This window comes from Taudactylus pleione, unplaced genomic scaffold (assembly GCF_031769625.1).
Source record: "Taudactylus pleione unplaced genomic scaffold, aTauple2 ptg000229l, whole genome shotgun sequence".
Classification (NCBI taxonomy): domain Eukaryota; kingdom Metazoa; phylum Chordata; class Amphibia; order Anura; family Myobatrachidae; genus Taudactylus; species Taudactylus pleione.
The window spans coordinates 3,947,432-3,971,153 of NW_028284631.1; the positions used below are offsets into that span (position 1 = coordinate 3,947,432).

Consider the following 23,722-nt stretch of genomic DNA (forward strand, 5'->3'; position numbering starts at 1 on the left):
TGGCGTTCAAACGCACTGGCACGGCTGCATTTTGCCACCTGGGCCCAACACTCCCTAGTTCCACCACTGCACACATTAGTTTCTGATTGCTGAAAGCCTGTCGTTGTCTTTAAACCGTTTATGGCATATTCACTATCAGGGCCATATGGTCAGTTGGCATTGCCCAAGGCATTGTGAATAATTACATGCTACACTACTAACTGTAGTCTCTACAGGCGCAATCTGTATTACACATGATCTGCATAGACACACTGACACTTAAAATTATTTGGGAGCAATTTGCATATGAAATATATTAAAAGAATAAACTAAACTGTGTCAAGTATGGTCCGAAATAATTTTTGCTACATTTGCTTAATGATATGTAGAGTATTACAGGCAGAAGTATAATATTGCTACAATGCTGTTATGAATATCTCAGTGACATTACTGATTTGAATTTCTGCATAGTAAGAAGATATTCAGCCGTAAGACGAAACCACCATCATTATACGTGGACCTGACCTGGCTTTCAAACTACTGGGGCTGTGATGGAAAACCAAGAATGTGAGTTCCAATATCAGGGAGTCACTATATCCTCATGGCAATTATGAAGAACATTAAATATACTATAAATGGGAAATTCAAATGGCATGATACAGTATTTCCTTGCATTGAACAAAACCAGAAAGACTTCACTACCTTCACTGTAAAATATGTATTTCTGTATCTAGATTTTTTTTTTTTTTAAGAAAATTAGCATGGGTTATTACAAATTATTACCAACCTTGCTGCAGTACCAGTTATGGCCTGTTGGTGGAGCAGTCAATTTATTTATTGCACACTGTGGGGATTAATTAGCACTAATACAAGTGCAAAAGTTTTTTGTTTTTTTTCTCCTCTGAAATCACATGACCGTACAATTTTGCTCTGCAAAGGCCAAAAAGTGATATTGTAATCAATACAGATAAATTGTTTATTGCAGTATTTGTGCTTGTTATGACTAGGCATGTGTGGTCTGTGGGTGTGAAAGGATTAAGCAAAACAGACCACCAAGTCTGCAAAAAATTGCTAAAGTCCAACAAAAAATTTATCTAACACTCACTATGTGACCAATTCATGGCCCCGAGCTCCGATGATTAAGTATCCAACTCGCCGTGGGTTGCAGCGGTAGATACCAAAAAGCAGCTGCCCCCACGATCAGTGATACTTACCGTTGACCATCTGGCTGACTGCGCAAGCGTGACCCCAGCACATGGCCGTAAGGCACTCTGGCCTAATTCATTATGGATCGCTATTGCGATCGCAGCTGCGATTATGCACGCCAGTCTATTGCGAAAATATGCTAATGATAGAGACGCTATTATAGAGACGCCCAAAGCCAGCATAGAGACGCCCACTACCGCTTTCGTACATCCATAATACATCGCAATCCTGCCTATACATTGGGAACATCGAGTAACATCGGCCCCTCCTTCACAATTACAACAGTCACCACCCACAAATGCTCACTTCCTGTCAATCACTCTGCGATAGGTCTGCGTGGTCTCTGCAATCGCAGTACGATCTCAGTGGTGTCTTCGCGTACTGCGATGCATGCGCAGTATGCAACAATCGGCCGCCTGCATGCGTAATCACAATAGCAATCCGTAATGAATCGGGCCCTCAGTGCGATGACAGCGGAGGGATTCGATCGGATCCCTCTTTGCATCCCTAGAAATACTTCCCATAGGAAGGAGTGGGGCTCCAGGAATCAACGCCATCTGCATGGTTCCCGCAAGCATACTGCAAAAACTGGACGTTTTTGGAGTTTGCTTAATACTAGACAGCCTTATTGAGCCCCTAATAAGTAATGGGCCCGCTATAAAAAAAATATGCAGAAATTAGCGGTTCCACGTGTGTAACGGGTCCATAAGTGATGATGAATAGGCCCCTATGTTAGCCAGTCAATGGCCTGGCTGTTGATTGACAGCCAGGCCACCAACAGCCAATCAGCAGACGGTTACTATAGTACAGGAAACCTCATGGGTCCTGTCACTTGCAGAAAAGAGCTGTATGTGTCCAACATGAATCGGGAGATTGCGGTTTGTTATTATTGATGCCCGGGGTTCCTACTGGAAAAGAGGACTGACCTGCGCCAAGGGTTAGGTGAGTATCTTTTTGTTTTTAACAAACAGCAGGATTCAAATGGAGAGGAGGACCGAACACCGGGAACAAGATGAGTATAGTTTGAGTGTATGGAATACATTTTTACTTTCAAGGGTGAGTACTATCTTTAGTTTAATATTTCCTTTGCAGGGGGACTATAGGTCCCTTAATGCTCCACATGCTGGTACTTGTGGTTCTCCAAGTACCGGCATGTGAGGGATGCTTGCTGGTAACTATAGTTCCCCTATAATGAACAATATTACAGTAACTCTAACTTTTACAAAACTAAGGTGCAGTGGATAGCCCCGGGCTTCAGTTCCAGCCTGGGATTACCTGGAAAGACGGGACCCCTTTATTGGAGGGTCCCCACTTCCCCAGGAATCTCTGGCCTGGCTAGTGTGGGGTGTTGAATACTTTGACAGGGGGACCCTGTGAAGCGTGTCCCCTGTGTGGCAGTACACCCCCACTAGTAAGAGCCCGGTGTTGGTTGTTGAAAATACGGGGGACCCTTAAGTCTTTTTTTCCTCAATATTTTCACAACTTGGACCGGCTCACACAGCCCAGTGCTGGTTGTGCTTTTGCTCCTGCACTTCGCTCTCACCCTGCTTTTGGAACCCTCTGCCCCTGTCCACTCCTTCCGCCGGACCTATGTGCGCCTGCGCGAACTGTAGTTCACGCAGGCGCACTAGCAAAGCCGAGTTGACTTGGCCGTGCTAAGTTTCACTACTCTGAAAGGAGCAGTGAAGACACTTAGGGGAGACACACCTGATTTTCGGATCAGCTGTCTACACTCCGGAGCAATGATGAATTGCTTCGGTACTCGCGGTGAGTGGACCCCGTTAATTAACATAATGAATAGACCCCTATATGTCTTCAGATATTAGGATTGATTATGAATACATTCATATATTTTGTTGCTAGTTATCCTGCTCAGGCTATAAACACAAGAGTGATGACTGTATTAATGTATTGATTTTCAAATATTTATATCTCAGGTACCATCATACAGGACCAGTGACCAACTTTTTCTGCTTGAGAGAAGGACTGGCAATTCTGGCTGAGCAGGTGATTCTATTGTGCAGATAAAATAATAATGATAATAATAATATGGGATTATATGAGATTTTGGGGTTAATCCAATTGTTTGCGAAGGGTGCGAGTTGCCGTTGCCACGGCATTATAACGCCCACAATGGCACCACATCTCTCACCCCTCCCTGCCTTCTCCGAGCACGAATTCTAACAGTTTTGCTTGAACCCTATGTGGCTGTGAGCACTTCTGTGTGAGTTCAGGCTGCCGTCAAGTTGTGATGACTAGCGCCTGCAAGATCATGGCAGACAATTGGCTTGAGCCCTTTGTGTACACACAGCTAGTTTACAGTAGTAAGCACTGACTCATAGATATCAACTCAAACCCATAGGTATGCGCAATGCTTTTCATTAGGACTGTGGTTCTCAAACTCGGTCCTCAGGACCACAAACAGGTAACAGGTTACGTTTTCCAGGTCACCCAGCAGGTGCAGAGGTGTAGTCATTACTCACTGACACATTTTAAAAGATCCACAAATGGAGCTACTTATTTCAATTGTGATTCTGTGAGGAGACATGGAAAACATGCACTGTTTTGGGTCCTAAGGACTGAGGGCCTGATTCAGCTTTGGGAATAGAGTGAGAAATAGCACTTAAAAGTGAACCTGGACAAACCATGTTGCAATGCAAGGGTGTAAATACATACATTTTTTTGCATGTGGGGTAAATACTGGCAGCTTTTGAATGTAGCCCACACATACTACTCTACAAGTTACATGTCAGTTTGGACACACTCCTCCCAAATTTAAATCTCTCTGCACATTTTAAATCTGCCCCACCTGCAGTGCAGCATGGTTTCACCAAGATGATCAGCTGAGTGAGACATCTCACTCTATTTCCAAAACTGAATCAGGCCCTGAGAGTTTGAGAACCTGTGCATTAGGGTGATACTCAAGATTGTTTTTTTAATGTTTATAGGTGAACATTCATCCATCATTCACTATCCTTGCTTTAGCCAACATTAAACTAATTTCATCATCATCATTCTACATTAACCATGATTATACACCAGTCCCCATCACCGAATAATTCAACCCCAAGCCCTGAGCATACTGCCTGTGCACACACCAACGTCCTATCACCGGGGATTGTGGGTAGAGAAATATAAATCACTACTTGTCCCTTACATTAGGTTACCAAATGCACAAGGAGTTGTATTAGTAGAATAAACACAGGCAGATACAGTCAGGTCCATAAATATTGGGACATTGACAGAATTTTCATATATTGGCCTTTGAATGAAACAAACAAGATGTGCTTTAACTGCAGACTTTCAGATTTAATTTGAGGGTAATTACATCCAAATCAGGTGAACGGTGTAGGAATTACAACGGTTTCTATATGTGCCTCCCACTTTTTAAGGGGCCAAAAGTAATGGGACAAACTAACAATCCTAAATCTAACTTTCACTTTTTAATACTTTGTTGCAAATCCTTTGCAGGCAATTACAGCCTGAAGTCTGGAACGCATAGACATCACCAGACGCTGGGTTTCATCCCTGGTGATGCTCTGCCAGGCCTCTACTGCAAATGTCTTCAGTTCCTGCTTGTTCTTGGGGCATTTTCTCTTCAGTTTTGTCTTCATCAAGTGAAATGCATGCTCAATCGGATTCAGGTCAGGGGATTCACTTGGCCATTGCATAACATTCCACTTTTTAGCCTTAAAAAACTCTTTGGTTGCTTTTGCAGTATGCATCAGGTCATTGTCCATCTGCACTGTGAAGCGCCGTCCAATGAGTTCTGAAGCATTTGACTGAATATGAGCATATAATATTGCCCGAAACACTTCAGAATTCATTCTGCTGCTTTTGTCAGCAGTCACATCATCAATAAATACAAGGGAAGCAGTTCCATTGGCAGCCATACATGCCCACGCCATGACACTACCACCACCATACTTCATTGATGAGGTGGTATGTTATGAGCAGTTCCTTTCCTTCTCTATACTCTTCTCTTCCCACCACTCTGGTACAAGTTGATATTTGTCTCATCTGTCCATAGGATGTTGTTCCAGAACTGTAATGGCTTTTTTAGATGTTGTTTGGCAAACTCTAATCTGGTCTTCCTGTTTTTGAGGCTCACCAATGGTTTACATCTTGTGGTGAACCCTCTATATTCAATCTTGTGAAGTCTTCTCTTGATTGTTGACTTTGACACATATACACCTACCTCCTGGAGAGTGCTCTTGATTTGGCCAACTGTTGTGAAGGGGTTTTTCTTCACCAGGGAAATAATTCTTCTGTCATCCACCACAGTTGTTTTCGTGGTCTTCCAGGTCTTTTGGTGTTGCTGAGCTCTCCGGTGCATTCTTTCTTTTTAAGAATGTTCCAAACAGTTGATTTGGCCACACCTAATGTTTTTGCTATCTCTCTGATGGGTTTGTTTTGATTTTTCAGCCTAATCATGGCTTGCTTCACTGATAGTGACAGCTCTTTGGATCTCATATTGAAAGTCGACAGCAACTGATTCCAATATGCAAATGTCACACCTAGAATCAACTCCAGACCTTTTACCTGCTTAATTGATAATCAAATAACGAGGGAATAGCCCACACCTGTCCATGAAATAGCTTTTGAGTTGATAGTCCCATTACTTTTGGCCCCTTAAAAAGTGGGAGGCACATATAGAAACCGTTGTAATTCCTACACCGTTCACCTGATTTGGATGTAATTACCCTCAAATTAAATCTGAAAGTCTGCAGTTAAAGCACATCTTGTATGTTTCATTTCAAAGCCATTGTGGTGGTGAATAGAGGCCAAAATATGAAAATTCTGTCAATGTCCCAATATTTATGCACCTGACTGTATCTGCCTGTGTTTATTCTACTAATACAACTCCTTGTGCATTTGGTAACCTAACTGTATATAAATCCAACCTAAAGACATCTACGATATTAGTATGGTAGAGTTCTTCTGTGTAATTATTGGATCAGTGTTGATAATGGGATTAAATATACAATCAAAGTGTTCCTATTCATAGGGGCATATTCAATTAGACACAAAAAGTCCTGTACTTTCCGCATGCCGGACTTTTCGCCGACATCGCAGGTTTTCCATGCGTAAAAAGTATCACGCTCGTCCCCACTTATCCCCCTATTCAATTAGAAATCGGTGAAAACAGGACCCAGCGAATTTGGACCTGGCGAAAAGTGCAGTCAGATTTGGGGTAATCAGCCTGACACCCCCAAAAGATGCACTGACATTGGGGATCACTATAGATACCCCCAAAATAGGCCTGCTGAAGGTATTTGGGGTACTTATATGCTGTCAATAGCTGCTAATTAGCGTCTTTGCAGAAGTGGTGAAGAACAGCATTTAGCAGGTTTTTTTGCAGAAAATAAGAAGTTCCAGCAAATTTGGGGTAAACGAAAATGGGTCCTAGCATATTTTAAAGTTGCTAAAGTGAAGTTTTAAAAAACTTTAAAAATCCACCTTCCGCAACTACCTGCAAACTTAAAAACACCTGGGGCATACTTGGTGACCCCCCTGGAGTCTATTTCACTAGTTTTTAAATTTGTCCCACAACTTTGGACTTTTTCGCCCCCAAAATGAAAGTACTTTTTTGGGGTGATCTAAAGTATTTTTTAAACTTTTTTTATGCAGTTTTACCTTTGGGGGACTGTCCCAAGGCTGCAGGAGGGGTTCCCGCAACTTTGCACCGCAAAACACCAATTCTTAATTTTTTTCCGACACCTGTTCATAGGCAAAACTGAATTCGGGGATAAGTTTCCGCTGGCGAAATGACGTTACGTCGAAACTTTTTCACTGAAAACGTTTTTTCGCCGCTAATTGGATACGGCCCATAGGGGGAAATTCAATTAGCCGCAATAAGACACTTTTTCACGAAAAATCACTTGATCGTGCAAATATCTACTTATCGCACTATCCTATTAGCCTTTACCTTTCGCTGGTGCGAATTCTCCATACAATTTGCCACAAAAGAAGTTGTGCAACACCCTTATTTTTGGCTAAAAAATCGGACCGATGATTGGAGATATCGGCTAGGATCGTTGATTAGACATATCGGCTGAGTCCGATGGTTAGAGATATCGGCTGGGTCCGATGGTTAGAGATATCGGCTGGGTCCGATGGTTAGAGTTATGAACAAGTCTCTGTGGTAAAACCAGTACTAGATGGAATTGGAGACTTGATAACCAGATTTGAAACTGGAATGATACAGACTGGAACCGTTCAGATACAGAGGGGGTCATTCAGACCCGGTCGTTAGCGCCGATGCGCTCGGACCGGGTCGATGGCCCCCCACAGAGCATGCGCACGACGGCGCCGGTGCCGTCGTGCACATGCGTGAGACCCGCTACGACCGACAGCGCCGGTCGTAGCGGGTCTCGATCCAAAGGGGGCGAGCTGTCAATGTTGATTGACAGCTCGCCCCGTTTGGAAGGCGGGCCGGGGGGGTGGCAGCCCAAACGGAGGCGTTCCCATGGGAACGCCTACCGTTTGGGGGAGGCCCCACTGACATCACTAGTGATGTCAGTGGAGAGCTTACGGCTCAGACAGAGCCAGAAGCTCTCCGGTACTTACGAGAAGTGAGACCCTACCCTAGGGTCTTGTCGTAAGCCCCGATGGTCTCTGACCATCGCGACCATCACCCGAGCGGTCGTTAGAGCTGTGGGTGTTAACCCACAGCCTAACGACCGCAACAGAGGCGGGTAGTCAGGATGCAAGTGGCCGCCCAGTTTCTGAGCGACCGCTGGCATCCTCCGACCGCCTCTGAATGAGGCCCAGGGTACCTGGGAGCTCAGCACAGAGCTGTAACTTCAGCAGAAGTGACGTTGTACTGGCAATGAGGGCCAGTCAGGACATGGAATTTTATAGGGGTGGATCCCCAGGGATTGGATGCTGCGATCAGCTGGTCTGAGTGGTGGAGGAGAGTCAGATGACTGAACCCAACATGGCTGCACCCATACTGAGTTTGGAGGGAAGTCAGGTGTGCAGCCTGAGTGCTAGCATGCTGAGTAAACACACTGAGAACACGGAGCAGTAACTGTGTGGACAGACCTCATAGCCAGCTGGATGCAATGTGCAGTGCAGACGGACAACTGCATCATCCGTGAGTGATGTGTGGTCGCAGCACGAGCGTAACTCAGCACTAGCTGGAACAACACCCCAGGATCGTGACACGCACATGCTGTAGAGGGTTGGGTACGGATGCCGGCGCTCAGGATCCCGGCCTTTAGAATCCCGATGCTGGCATCCCGACTAGGTTACAAGGCCGACACCTAAAGGTAAGTAGGTTAACCCTACCCTTAAACCTAATCCTCCCTCCCCGCAGACCCCCCTCCTGCAGCTTAAACTTAACCCTCCCTCCCCGCAGTCTAAATCTAACCCTCCCCCTGCAGCCTAAACCTAACTCTTCCCTCCCGCAGCCTAACCCTAACCCTCCCCCAGTGCCTAACCCCTAACTCTCCCCTTAACCCTAATACTTACTGTCAGGATGCTGCAGGGATGTAGCTTTTCTTCAGCTGTCGGGATACCCATCTAGTTGAGTGACAGCTCAACTGGACGGATACATTTAAATGCCCGTCCAGCTGTGACTTCAGGCCTGACACATCATGCGGAATGATTGGTAAGTGTGTGCACATGCACTTACCAAGCATCAGATAGGACTCGTTGACCTAGTGTATACCCAGCATATCCGTCATTGTGAGCATTGTGGAAAAACATACAGTGGGGTGTTGTAGGCTGTTTGCAAGGCGTACTCATGGCTCTGCAGCTATGACTGTCATTATGCTGTGAATGCAGTGATTTTGTTTGCATAACCTAAGGAGCAGTTAAGGAGCAATTTGAATATCACTACCCATAAGGCCAAGGGTAATGCTTCAATTATTTATTCTATGGTTCTGTGGAATAATGATTATGTACTATAATATTCTACTACAATATCAAACTTTAAATGTACTTATTTGAAACGCTGCTTTTTTACACCGTACCAGAAATTATAATAGTGGTACACGTAGGATGACTTTGATAGAAGAGTCAATGTTTGTGGAAGATCCAGGATCTGGAGGCAGAACAAGCTGTATAGAGCACAGGAGAACGCGATAAAGTAGCTGTTGTTGCAAGATCAGGTTAAGGAGTGTCGTTTCCTGGGGCATGTAGCAGTCAATCCGCATCATACCAGTCCAGGGCCTTGGTACAAGTTCCCGCAGCCAGTTTTATTTGTGTAGCAAAAATAAAATCATAAAAATAAAACCTAGCCTGTCTTGTTCTAACTAAACAGAAGTCTCGCTCTCTAAGGGTGGGATGACCTAGTGTCTAACTCGGACAAAACCGCATTTAAATACAGCACTTGCATAAAGTCATAGCAGTCTCTCTCAACAGGTCTATATGCCTGCTCCCAAGATAGTACGAGACTGACTAGGGAGACTGTCACACCCTTTATCAGCCTCTCACAGGTGATCTGGCAATCAAGGCTGCTAATCAACTTCTGTCTACCAGACAGAAGCTAAAAACCTGGGACATATATATCTCCCTTTCTCCCACTGTATATAAATTGAGAACAATGGGTGGTCAAGAAGCCTTTATATGTTAATTAATATACTGCATTTTCCCATTGCACTTTCTTCTTTCAACTGTATAATCTGGGATAATGGTCTACTGATGCCAGGTCTGAATACTAATTTATGTCTATTTCCAGGGTCTGCAGCGCTCCTGGGAGATCCACCGCGAGAATGCTCTGAGACTTCACAAAGGATTAGAAGATCTAGGATTAAAACTCTTTGTGAAGGACCCTGTGAGTAATAACACATCATTGTCATTTTAGTACATAAAATGCATTGAAAGCTGAACTAAATCCCAAAAATAGAAATATATTTAAAACTCCATGTACAGTATGAGGTATCTATTCATAGTCATACTTGTGACAGGTAAACAGGTATTGTATGCCAACGTTTATTTTTAGAACCTCAGCTTTGGTTGTATATCACATGCTATGGTGATGTTTCTAGTCATCAGGGCTGTTTATATAACATTTAAGGACAGAACTACCTTTGTAAAAGGGGGTGCTGCTGATGCTATTATGCTTGTAGCTGGGGGAGCCCCCGGCCTCATCTGTAAAATCCCCATGTGCTTTTCACTCTTGTTCAAACTTCCGACAGTGAATTTATCTACAGCATCAAAACGGTCCATACATCTGAATATGTTACCATGGACAAGTTTGAGGTTCTTTAACCACCCATATATGCACGCACATATAACATATATTTTGCAGCGAGACAAAGAACCTGTGTTCAAATACTCTTCGGTTGACATTTATCGCATTGTATGAAAATTTGCTTCTACTCTATCGTTTGTTTATGAGAGCCGCAGAAGGAAATCGGTGTATATATCACATAAGGGGATTTAGCTTATCCTTTGTTTGCGACGTGACTTTTTCTTGCACTTGACTCCATTTACCAAGTCTGGACATGCCCCAAATTGACCAGTTTGACTTATAGTACATGTATGAAATGTTATTTGCTTTGGGTTTTCTTTTTCTCTTTTTGAGTAGTTGTATTGAAGCCACATAGAAGAAATTCCAACAGATTCACTTTGTAAATATTAACACGTTACTCACTGCAGGCGCTGCGACTTCCCACTGTGACAACAGTCAGCGTGCCAGACGGGTATGACTGGAAAGACATCACAACATATATCATGAAAAATCACAGCATTGAAATCTCTGGAGGGCTGGGGCCTTCTTCTGGAAAGGTATGGAGGAATATGTGCTGAAATTAAGGGATTAGTCCACTTCTATAGACTTTACAATACTAATATATGCAATCAGGGCCGTAACTAGGGTGGTCCGACCAGTGCCATGGCACAGGGCACCGCAGGGCAAGGGGCGCTGTTTGGGCCTGTCAATTTTCCTATTTATTATCATTCTCACTTGTAGCTTCCTTTTCTTTTTCCCTGGCCTTACCCCATGAGGCCATGGCCCTTTTTTGGGTGCACTATCTTATGTCCCTTTTTGAAAAGTGCTCTTTCTGGCACCGAAAAGTCTAGTTACGGCTCTGTATGCAATTGCCCCAAATGGCTATTTACTTATCTTCCTTAATTTGCCTGATACATTCTATAGCATGACAAACAGTGACAGTTCCTGATAAAATTAAATGGATGCCAGACCTTCACTTGTAAAAAGATACCTCTTTATGGCCCTTATTTACTACAGTCCGCATTGCGAATTTAGGAAATATCACTTGGATGTACTAACATCTGCATGCAGAGACAGAGCTTGCGATAAAACTCTGGGCCTGATTCAGAGCCGGACGCTCTGACCAGAGCGCTCGCTCTGAATCAGGGCCCTCCTACCTCAACTTGGAGCGGCCTCTTGGACGCTCGCATAGCTGTGGGTTACCACCCACAGCTATAGCGAGCGTCCATGATGATGGTTGCGATGGTCAAGACCATCGCGACCATCGGGCTTGCGGCAAGACCCTGCGGTAGGGTCTCGCTGCCGCAAGCCCTGGAGTGATTTTGGCTCTATCAGAGCCAAAATCACTCCCACTGACATCACTACTGATGTCAGTGGGGCCGGACCCAGACGGTAGGCGTTCACCAAAGGGGGCGTGCTGTCACTCACCATCGACAGCACGCCCCCTTTGGTGCGAGACCCCGAGCGACGGCTACCCTGTCATTCGCCGGGTCTCGCGCATGCGCACGACGGAGCTCCCTCCGTCGTGCGCATGCGCATTAGGGCACCATCGACCCGCTTGCGAGCGTCCTGCGCTCGCGAGCGGGTCTGAATTAGGCCCTCTGTCCCTACGATTCCTCCCTGGCTACTGTTACCCATGCGGATGCCCCCTGTCATACACACACACACACTCGACCCCCTCCCATCTCCCCTACCAACAGTTGACACTTACCTTGGTAATCTGGTGAGCCCTCTTCTTCGGTCAGCTGGTCTCCGGGCTCCTGGTCTGTGAGCCCGGTCAGCTGTGCTGTAAGCTAAGATGCCTGGGTACCGGTTTACTGTACAGCTGACTGGGGTCACAGTGCAGGAGCCCGGAGACCAGCTGACCGGAGGAGAAAGGTCACTGATTACCAATCAGCAGACCTCCGGCTGCAGGTAAGTTGTTTTTTCTTTTTCTTTTTAACCAGTGGCGTCACAAGGTGGGTGCGGGGGGTGCTGTCACCCGCCGAGAGGTGACACCAAGGTGCAGGATCCCCCTCAGTGACAGGAGCCGGGTGCTGCACTATAGCATTAAGTGCAGCACTCGGCTCCTGTCAGTGAGGGAGCCGGCACTGCCCATGCCCGCACCTCCTGCACCCCCCGCCGGCACCACCCCATTGATACCTAATGTATCATACATTTTGTTGACCACGGGCCGGGTTCGTGCCGCGAGGCCACGCCCCTCCCGAAGGTCCGACATGCGAGGCCACGCCCCAACACACCCCCTCCCGAAGACCACGCCCCCATTTTGGCAGGTGCCGCGCGCATGGCGTCCCTCCCCGCACCGGGTGTCACCGCGGGGAGGGACGCCACTGTTTTTAACTATTCTTTTTTTACAATGATCAGCTTGTGGTCTGCCTGTCAAAATGGACCAGGAGGCGGGGAACCGAGGGGAAACCTGCTTAACGCCATCTCCAGATGTAACAGGGCTCCCACCTGGTATTATTCTTACAATTCCCCCTTAGTACATTGCATGCAGACCACATTTACCATTAAAAGTATGGGAAATGTGATCTGCTTGTTAAAGAAATGCGAATTAAAGGGATTGAAGTAGTAGTTCATGAAAACTGCTCCAATAGCCCTTTAAAAGTGAAACTAAAATAATGTGAAAAGGGTGTGAAAACCCAGTGTTCACATTATTTTAGTAACAAAAAGATTGATAAATAGCGACCTATTTTTCTCCTCCAGCACATGACTTTAAATGACACGAATATGGCTACAAAAATCTTCTCCTCTCTCTATCACAAAAAACTTGACAAGTCAGATGGTATATGACAATCTTAAAGGATATAGGTGCATTACCTCACACTCTTCTTCAGCAGCACAGTCTTAAAGCACAGGTACAAATACACAGTTTGCACCTTACACAATACACATGCAGATCCACCTGCCCTTCACTGGCTGGTGCCTGTAATTCCACAGCTTCACACACATCTCTCCAGCAGCTCTCATCTCTGCAGCTTTAATGGTGGACACACCCTACATAAGTGCTCTATTCCTCACTTGTGGGCTACTACACTCTGGGCCTGATTCAGCAGTGCCCGCTAGTGTTCGGAAATCTGCGCAGGCTCAGGACCCATTCTGTGAGTGTGCAGAATGGGTCCTGCTAACATGCTCGCAGACTGTCAGTGATTGCAGGGGAGGGAAGAGGCCAGGATCTCAGTCAGGTGATGGAGATTTCATGGCCTCTTCCTCTAAACTGCGGCGGCTGGCTGTGGGACCCAAGGAGTCACCGCAGCCGGCCGATGATCCGTAGATTATCCTATGCTGCACTGGACAAAGCAGTTCGGAAAAGTAACGCACATGAGGCGTGATGCCTCCTACTGCATTACCATATCTGCAAGGGTCGCAATTGCAATGCTGCCTGAGTGCACTACACACTACTATAGCCTGCGTGCATACATCATATATCTATAGCCTGCGTGCATACATCACATATCTATAGCCTGCGTGCATACATCATATATCTATAGCCTGCGTGCAGCTTTGCAATTACGATCCTTGCAGAATCAGGCCCTAAGCCCATTGTCTCTGCAGACAATGGGCCTGATTCATTACGGTTCGCAACTGCAATCGCGTACGCATATCGGCCGATGATGCGTACTGCGCATGCGTATGCATCGCAGTGCGTGAGTTAGCATTGCCATCACTCTGCGTTGACACACGCAGAAAGAAAGCCATCGCAGATTGAGTGACGGGACGTCAGCGTTTGGGGGGTGGTGACTGGGGAGCGGTTGGAGAAACGCAGGCGTGCCAGTCCGTTTGAACACCATTACAGGGGCATGCATAAATCAGCCACTGCGATGTCATACGCAGCTTGTGTAGGTAAGGGCTGTTGTAATTGTACATGAGGGGCCGATTATACTTTATGTAACTGATGTGATCGCATGTATTACAGATGTGAGATAGTGGTAGTGGGCGTCTCTATGTTGGATTTGCGATAGCAGACATTAGCATATTTTCTCAGCAGACCTGCATGCGTAATCACAGCTGTGTGCGCAAAAGCAATCGGTAATGAATCAGGCTCTATGTACAGAATGCCTCACACCTAGTCTGCCTCTCTCTCTCCCTAAGGACCGGCAATACACACACACAAACACACACACACACATCTGCCTTTCTTTGTACCCCTTCTTCTTCACATGGGACAGCAGTACACACTTCTCCAATGCAGCTATAACACTTTCAGCTGCAGCTTACCCCTCCTCTACAGGGATGGCTATAAAGGGCATAACTAGGTATTTGAAGGCCCCTTAGCAAACATTTTTAAGGGCCCCTATGTCATACTTGCCTAATCTCTCAGAAAGGTGCTCCAGGAAAAGTAGGCAAGTTTTCCGCACCGTCCTCCACTGCCCAAACGCGGCCCCCTCCTACCGCTCTTATCTTCCTGCGGCCACACACTTACAGAGCACAAGTGGGCAGTCTGGGGGGGGAAACGACGTGACACTGTAGCCTCGCCCCATTATACAATGCCTGTTTTCTCTGCACTGTATAGCGGGGGGGTGAGGCCACGTGAAGTGATCCTGTCACCACTCCCCCATGCACCGCCCACTTTCCCGGCCACCACGCCCACTCTCTGCCAATGGTAAGTATGCCCAATGCACCACCCATTGGTGAAAACTGTACATAACACATGCAACTTTGACAAGGAAGAAGGGCCCCCCTCAGCACTGGGCCCCATAGCAGCTGCCCCCCTTGCACCTATGGTGGTTACTCTTATGAAGGCTCCTATAACCACACTGCTCCAAAAGTGACCCCCCCCCCCCATAACCACACTGCTCCAAAAGTGACCCCCACATAACCACACTGCTCCAACAGTGCCCCCCCCATAACCACACTGCTCCAAAAGTGACCCCCCACCATAACCACACTGCTCAAAAAGTGACCCCCCACCATAACCACACTGCTCCAAAAGTGACCTCCCCCCCCCTTCCATAATGGCTGTTGGGGGCTTTCATGTATAGGGGACTCCTCTTCTCCATTAACAGTAAATCTCTAAATCGTTGGGGACTCCTCTTCTCCCCTCTCAGCAATACCTCTGAAGCATACTTGCCTACTCTCCCAGAATGGCCAAGAGGCTCCCAAAAATTCGGTTGCGCTCCCGGAAAAGTGCCAAGTGTCCTGCACCCTCTTCTACCTGCTCGCACCCCCCCTGCAGCCGCCCACTTTCGTGTTGAATTGCATCATCGTAGCCCTGCCCACTGCTATACAATACCTGGTTTCTAGGCACTGTATAGCGGGTTGGCGGGCCACAATGACGTAAACGTGCCTCCATGCCCCTTGCACAGCCTACTTATCCACCCACCACGCCCCCTCAGGGGGACAACGACAGAAAAGTCATTAGGTATGCCCTGAAGCATACTTGCCTACTCTCCTGGTACCTGTAGGAAGCTCCCGATTTTTTGGGTAGCCCCCAGCACCCCAGGAAGAGTAGGTACTCCTCCTGCAATCCACCCACTTCCTAGTGAAGTGGGCAGTAGGGGGGAGAATAATGCTGGGAATCCACAGTCCGTTCGAAGGGGCGGGGCCTATGGATGCGGTTCTATGATCATTGTGTAATTTTGCCCCATCCCTATTAAAATATGCGTGATACGTGCCATTTTGTAGTGAGGGGCTAATTAAGGTGATAGTCTGGCTCCGCCCCCCCCCTCACCAACCACCTGTTTCTCCTCTCTGGGCTATTCCAGGAGAGGTAATTACAAAAGTCCGCATGTATGCCTCTGCAGCGCTTACCCTCTCCTGGGTGCTGTATGATAGCGACCTCACTGGGCCGCTCTCACTGCAAACTTCTGGCTGCAGATTCTCACATCCCCCAGTCTTTCTCTGTGGTCTCTCTCCAGATCTCTCTCCTAGGGGCCTATTTATCATCAAATATTTGCGGCATATTCCCCAAAACCACCCATTATCAGGGGATATCCGCAAATATTAAGATTCCCCCACATGCACTATGGAGGGATCTCTGATATCAGCTGCGGTCCCTCCATTTCTGAAAGCAGCCGCAACCCCAGTAGGTTTCTATGGAGGTTGCAAAGTTGTCTGATTTACCAAGCTCCAGAATGTGAAGCATTCCAAAGTTTGGCATCCACAGCTTACGCCATCCGAAGAACCTTCCCCGGTAATGGCTATCACACAGACATGGGGCCTGATTCACTACGGATCGCTATTGTGTTCGCAGCTGTGATTACACACGCAGACCTGCTGCGAAAATATGCTAATAAATGCTATCGCAATGCAGTCGTACAGCCAGCACAGATGCCCATTGCCGGCCACTACCGCTATCTCACATCCGTAATACCTTGCAGTCCTGCGTATTCATCGGGAACATCGAGTAACATCGGCCCCTCACGCACAATTACAACAGGTCAGACTCAGAAATGTGCTAATCTCGTTGCTCGCAGTGAGTACTCAAGCTGCGTATGCCGTCGCAGTGGCTAATTTATGCACGCCCAGGCAACGGCGTTTAAACGTACAGGCAGTCCTCCGAACACTCCCCTGTCACCACCCCAAACGCTGACTACCTTTCAATCAGTCTGCGATGGCTTACCGTGCTCTACGTGATCACAGTGCGATCGCAGTGTAGTCATCGCGCACGTGCACTACTCCGTAATGAATCAGGCCCATGGTCTGTAAACCGCGCATGCACTGCAGTCCCAATAGAGTACATATATGTGATCATGGACGCTAATGTCATGCCCGGTTTGCATTGAGTATACCCAAAATTGCAAGCTATGCTGAGTTGTGTATTACAGAGACCTTGCTGATTTCAGATGGACCGCTTGTACAGGTAATAGGGCTGGTGCAAGTGCGCACTGAGCATAATGATGGCTGTTTACCATGCGTAGGGGGATGGGAACCTCAGGCCCGGGAGCCGTATAAGGCCCCAGTAATCATTTGGTCTGGCCCTCTGAGCTTTTATCTGCTAGCCTCATCTGGATGGCAGGGTGCCTATAATAGCACCCTGCGGCCAGAATCTATGCAGTAGTGCCGCCTGGAGCGTCCTTAGGACACTTCAGATGGTCACACCACTGCCCTTACAGCTCCCCGGAGCATCCTCAGGATGCTCCAGGCATTGCTGTATTCATTAGCGATTGTGGCCCCGTCCCCGTGTGACATCACACGGAGGGGGCGAGGCCTGCACCGCGGGCCCGCGAATAATGTTATATATATCAAAATGGCCCTCGGCAGAAAAAGGTTCCCCACCCCTGATGTAGATGGTACAACTCCGCATATGGGCATTTAGTTCAGTGCATCTAAGATGATTTGATTCAAATTCATAAAATCTGTTGTATGTGTTTGTATCTTAAGCCTTATCATACTGCCTATTAGCAAATGTTAGAGAAACACATTGATAATACAGCTGTACTTGAGCAGCACAAGCACCAGTAACTTGCTGTGCCCATATAACTTATCTGCCTTCACTTTACAGGTTCTTCGTATTGGACTAATGGGCTACAACTCAACTAAAACTAATGTAGATCGTGTTTTGGATGCTCTACGTGATGCTCTGCAGCACTGTGCCAAGAACAAAATGTAAATGCTCTGCACTGTGCAGCTGGCAAAGAAGCACTGTGTCAGCATCATACCTTTACGCACATCCCCAATTCATGTCTCTCCTTCCTGTCCCTGAACAATGCAAAACATTTCTGAAACTTAGAAATTAAATCTTTCAATAAACTCATTTATACTGTGTTTGTCTTCCTTTTCCTGGGTTTGCACTAGGGTGCAAAGATAACCATGGATTGTGTGGTCTATAGAATTGCTTGGAGGTAAGGCATGTAGCTATTTCTCCCTGCACCATTATTATATTGGGCAGCACAGACGGTGTAATGGTTAGCGTTACTGCCTCACAGCACTGAGGTCATGGGTTCAATTCCCACCATGGCCCTACCTGTGTGGAGTTTGTATATTCTCCCTGTGCTTGCGTGGGTTTCCTCCGGGTGCTCCGGTTTCCTCCCACACTCCAAAAAATATATACTGCTAGGTTAATTGGCTCCCAACACAAATTAACCCTAGTGTGTATGTGTGTACGTGATAGGGAACATAGATTGTAAGCTCCACTGGGGCAGGGACTGATGGGAATGGCCAAATATTCTCTGTAAAGCGCTGCGGAATATGTGTGCGCTATATAAATAACTGATAATAAAAAAAATAAAATAAATAATTATATCACTCCGAGTCCCAGATTGCCTTTTCGGTTGTCTACAGTACATCCATGAAGTCTTCTGCACACACCTCACATCTACCTACACAGTATCTTCTTATTCCATTATTTCAACCTACTCTTATCTTGCATTTCCTCACTTCAATCCATCCTAAATGCCATAGCAAGACTATAGGGGGAATTCAATTAGTCACAATGTGCTGCGATGCCCGGGTGCATGCATATTTAGCAATTACAGTAGCGCCTTCTTGCGATGGTGACAGAACATGATGTACAGTAAGGGATGTTGTTGTTCAGAGCTATGTAGTTGGATTCTGGAGGATATGAGGATGCTTTTGCTTAAAGGTATATATTTTAGACCATAGGGGACCCCTTTTTTTAAATGCACCCACTCCCCACACACACAGTAATCCACCCTGGGCAACGGTAGGCCCTGAGACAGACATAAAAGGAATCACCATGCCAGGCAGAGAGGGGGCGATTCTGTTTAGCCAACGGCTATTTTTTTTTAAGGCGCCCGATGGAGCCAGGGCTGTCTTAACAGCAGTGTGGGCCCTGGGCAAAGCAATGCACTGGGGCACCTACCCACCAATTCACGGGAAAATTTTTTTAAATGGTCAATAAAATTAAACCTTTAGATTTAGTAGTACTTTCAACAAAATCAGTTTAAATATAAAAAAATATATATACCTTTATTAAAGTAAATTAGTTCTATCTAACAAATGTGGGGTTCCCACCAATTATATTGTATCTGCACACTATGGGGGTGACGGAGTCGGACGCAGGAAGAGTATCGTGCAAAAGCATTCATTGTTTTCTCTCTGTGTGTGTATTCAGGGATCACTGCGCATACGTACCAATTAAATTGCATGGAGATCCATGCAATTTCAGTAGGCTTTTCTGAGTGGTAACTGGGAGGGTGGGTAACAGACAGGGACGTGCTGGTGACTGGATCTAAAGAGGCAGTTGCGCTGATTATAGGCAGGTGCAATATCTGTTGGCGAGGCTGGTGGTCCGCTGATAGTGCATTATTGTTCGCATATCGGCGGATTCACGTTGCTGCTGGTGGGTGTCTCAGATTGCCCATTGGCCGCAGCATTAAAATAAAGACGCAGTAGCAGCTGTGACAAAAGTCGCAGACGTTACTGTAACTGCGTCCGTCTCTGAATCACCCCCAATATGCTATGCAGAACCATGCCCCCAACCCCTTTTCTTTTCTAAATCTTGACTAACTGTCCCTTTACTGATATCAGTTTTGAGCAGTGTTCTGTTCTCCTTCAGGGACAGGCTGGGCATTTGTATAGGTATGTGTGTATGATATATATATATATATATGTATATATATATATATATATATACAGTATACATACAGTGGTCGAAGTGGAAATTTTGAAGTGGGGGTATGAAAAACACACACACATAGGCCCCCACAGGAAACACACACACAGTAGGCCCCCACAAGAAACACACGTACATAGGCCCCCACAGGAAACACACACACAGTGGGCCCCAACAGGAAACACACACACACACAGTAGGAACTGGGAGAGATACTTTGTTGTAGGTTCGGTAGTAGATAATATAATGTGGTTTGTTTGATACTAAGCAGAGGGAGACACGATAATGTGGGATTTGATAGGGAAGGGGGTGTGTGGGCTACCTTAATTAGGTATGGTACACACCATGGATGTTTTACAGACATCAATATGTCGAGGTCAATGTCCCCCACCCCCGACAGTGGTGGGAGCTTGGTGTTTCCCCAACATCGACTTTTTACAGTCATCGATGTGGTGTGCCCAATGTCTGATTCCTTCCCCATTGATGGAGGTAGGCTGTGTTGATGGCAACATCAATGTTAGAGCTTCGATGTTCCATCCTTAGTTTGAGTAACAAGTAAATAGCATGTGGAAGCTTTCATTACTGGGGGATCATAGTATGCACATGCTATGGGCACCAGGACTACACAGTATATATCCACCAGGCCTGAGAAGGGGGCTGCCATTTTCATCTGCATTGAGCCCCACAATTTCTGATGGCAAACCTACCTGTGTGCACATGGTATTTAAATGGTGCTTTTAGGGAAGGGGAACTGCTCCTTTCTCCAGCGCACATTTGTGATATTTATCAGTATGTGAATGCCTATATGAAACTTATGGTGCATACACACGGGACGATCGTCAACGATAACGATATCTTTGAACGATCTCCCAGGTGTGTTGGATGATCGATATTGATCATCCAGCACACCACCAATGATGGCCAACGACCCGCAATCAACGATCGCAGGTCCCTATAGTAACCTGGTCGATATCGACCAGGTTGGCCTGCATGCACGGGCGATGGACGATGTCGTCCATACGATATCGATCATATTGTGCATTTTAATTGTACCGTGTGTATGCACCTTAATGCTGCGTACACACTAGCCGATATTTTGAACGATTGAGCGATAGCGATATTGTTCAATATATCGGCTGGTGTTTAGGCTAAAAACGACCAGCGAGGCACGCTCCCGCTGGTCGTTTACGATAACCTCAGTAGGCTGTACATACAGCCCAATCTGGGCTTATCGTGAGTGATGCCATGCTTCTAAATGCAGCATGCCTCCGCTCCCCCCCTGCAGTTGTTCGTCAGGCCCGCCGAGTACGACATCGCCGCATACACACATCGTGTAGTGTGTATGCGGCATAAAAAATTGAGCATTTTCAAAACAAAAAAAACAGCTCTAATATTCTAATGTATACGTTGTCTATGGTGAGAACAGGTACTGACGATAGTTGCAGACAGAACTAGAGCTGTGGTAGTGATCAGTTTGTTTATATTAAATTTAATTAATTTAGGAATATTGCCTGAAACATTTAAATCATGGAAGTATCCTATTGGTGCAAATTAAGCTAGTTCAGTTATGTCAGCAAATGCCTGTCTTGTGGTAGATGGTTCATCTGCTAACCCTAATTTTGTTTTCACAGCAATCAAAATAGTGTTGTATTTGACGAGGACAGTAATGCAAGCAGTGTGCTAGCCAGGAAAACTCAATATCCATTCACATTACATGGCAGAGCACATAGTATTTATTCTCAGGTGCATGTGGGCAGGTTGTGCATAAACGTTTTATTTCCACTTCCCCTCATCTCCCTCTTTCTCCCGGCACTTTCCCGCACTAAATAAAATCCACCGGTCCCCATCCAACTCAACCAGTTCTATAGCCGCACCCCCAGCCGCCGTCGCCCAGGTTACCAACAAACCCCGCCTATAACAGCACATCTCTGCAAGACCACCGTTCTGCCGCCGCGCTCTGTTGCCAAAGTAACGGCCTGAGCCTCAGCGTCCGCTGTTACCATGGCAACGGCAAAACCAGGCTCCTCGGCCCAAAACGGCAGCTCAGAGCGTGGTGCAGCGGAGTGCAGTGCAGGGCACGGGATAACGGCGGAGAGAGCGCAACGTCATGGCGAGCGAGGAGGGATCACCGATGAAGCTGGAGACCGTTATACAGGTAAAACCGTGCAGACCACTAAACGGTCCGGTATATGCTGATGCTGCAGCGGAGAGATGTACCAGGGAATCCTATCTGTATGTCCTCTGCTGCAATATTATTATTATTATTATTATTTTATTATTATTTCTCCTGCTGCAATATTATTATTACGTATACATATATATATATATATATATATATATATATATACACACAGTATATATATATATATATATATATATATATATATATAGTACTTGTGTACTTTACGGACTCATTGCAGAGGGAACCCAAGTGTCCTATACTCATTATTATTATTATCAATTATGGTAATGTCTAAATCCCCTTTACAGAGAGGACCCTGACATCATCAGCCAGTGTCCAGCGTCATTCCCTAACATTCAAATGGGCATAGAGGTGGAATATAACCTTGTGGCGTGTGTGGCGAGCCACTGAGCCAGAAGCGTGGCAAGCGCAGCGAGCCCGCGAGGGGACAACTTTCTTCTTTAGGTGGGGACAACTTTCGGTACTTGTGTACATAAAGTACACAAGTACCATTTAAAACATTGATTGGGTTCTCTCTGCAATGAGTCCGTAATGTACACAAGTACCATATATATATATATACACAAATAGACCAGCGTGTCCGGCTCTCCCTGTTGAGATCAATGGCGCCGGGTGCCCGCACAGAAGGAAATTTCCAATAAAAAAAACAGCGGTGGTGCAGCACTCCTTGCGGCTTTATGAAAAACTCTTAGGGCGGCATGCATGGCCATACCACATGCCGCCCTAAGAGTTTGTTATTTCATAAAGCCGCAAGGAGTGCTGCACCACCGCTGTTTTTTATTATTTATATATATATATATATATATATATATATATATATATATGTAAAACACGCAGAGTTATATGCAAAGTCGTAGGTTTGCGTACAACGCCGATGTTTGAAGATCTGCGCCGATTTTCTTATGCAATCTTGCTGGCAAGGTACAGATGCCACAGCCTGATTGACAAGCTGTGGCTGTTTGGGTGAGTAGCACGGACAGCGTCAGGCAGCGTCCCAGAAAATATTGGTGTGCTGAAGCCAGTGGCGCGTCCTTGTACACAGCTTCACTGGCTTAAGCTGCATGAAAATACCGGTCATCCTGAGTGAGCTGAAGGTTACTCAGATGACCGATGTTCACGCAGAGTGATCCAATGCTGCGTCCTCGGATGTAGCAGCGGATCACATAAGCCGTCAGGCGGCGTCTATTTACACAAGACGCCTCCTGCGGCATTAGCTTATTACTGCATAGTCATACCTCCCAACATTTGAGTTCCTGAAAAGGTGTGTGGCCTATCCATAAAGTGAGCATGACCTAGCGGCACTCCCCCGTTTACATCACTAATGAGCGTGTCCAGCATCTCCGAGATGCTGGACTGCCCACAGGCTTCCTCCCGCACTGTGAATAGATGCCGTGTGCATGCGCATGGCATCTATTATCACTCTGCTTACCCACTGCTCTGGGTAAGCACAGCGGTGCGTGCTCCCCCCAACTCCCCCCCCCACCCCGGGACACTGCGACCCACGGGAGGGACAGTTCCAAAAAAACGACTGCGTCGCTGCATGCTAACTATTCACTGCGATGCCATATGCAGCTTGTGTACTCACTGTGGGCCTGATTCAGAGCCGGACGCTCTGACCAGAGCGCTCGCTCTGAAT

At 46.5% G+C, this 23,722-nt stretch overlaps 2 protein-coding genes across 3 annotated transcripts in view; both read left to right on the top strand.

Moving 5' to 3' along the window:
* AGXT (alanine--glyoxylate aminotransferase) overlaps positions 1-18,062 on the top strand; it is a 70,472-nt gene extending 52,410 nt beyond the window's left edge. For both annotated transcript variants that reach the window (XM_088479289.1, XM_088479290.1), the window contains exons 7-11: positions 451-546; positions 3,123-3,192; positions 9,872-9,967; positions 10,795-10,923; positions 17,811-18,062. In XM_088479289.1, the coding sequence (XP_088335415.1) occupies positions 451-546; positions 3,123-3,192; positions 9,872-9,967; positions 10,795-10,923; positions 17,811-17,918 (499 nt within the window). In that variant the 3' untranslated portion in view covers positions 17,919-18,062. The remainder of the gene's footprint in view (positions 1-450; positions 547-3,122; positions 3,193-9,871; positions 9,968-10,794; positions 10,924-17,810) is intronic.
* A 3,831-nt stretch (positions 18,063-21,893) lies between these two features.
* CROCC2 (ciliary rootlet coiled-coil, rootletin family member 2) overlaps positions 21,894-23,722 on the top strand; it is a 160,455-nt gene continuing 158,626 nt past the window's right edge. The window contains exon 1 of the mRNA XM_088479235.1: positions 21,894-22,038. Within this exon, the coding sequence (XP_088335361.1) occupies positions 21,991-22,038 (48 nt within the window). The 5' untranslated portion in view covers positions 21,894-21,990. The remainder of the gene's footprint in view (positions 22,039-23,722) is intronic.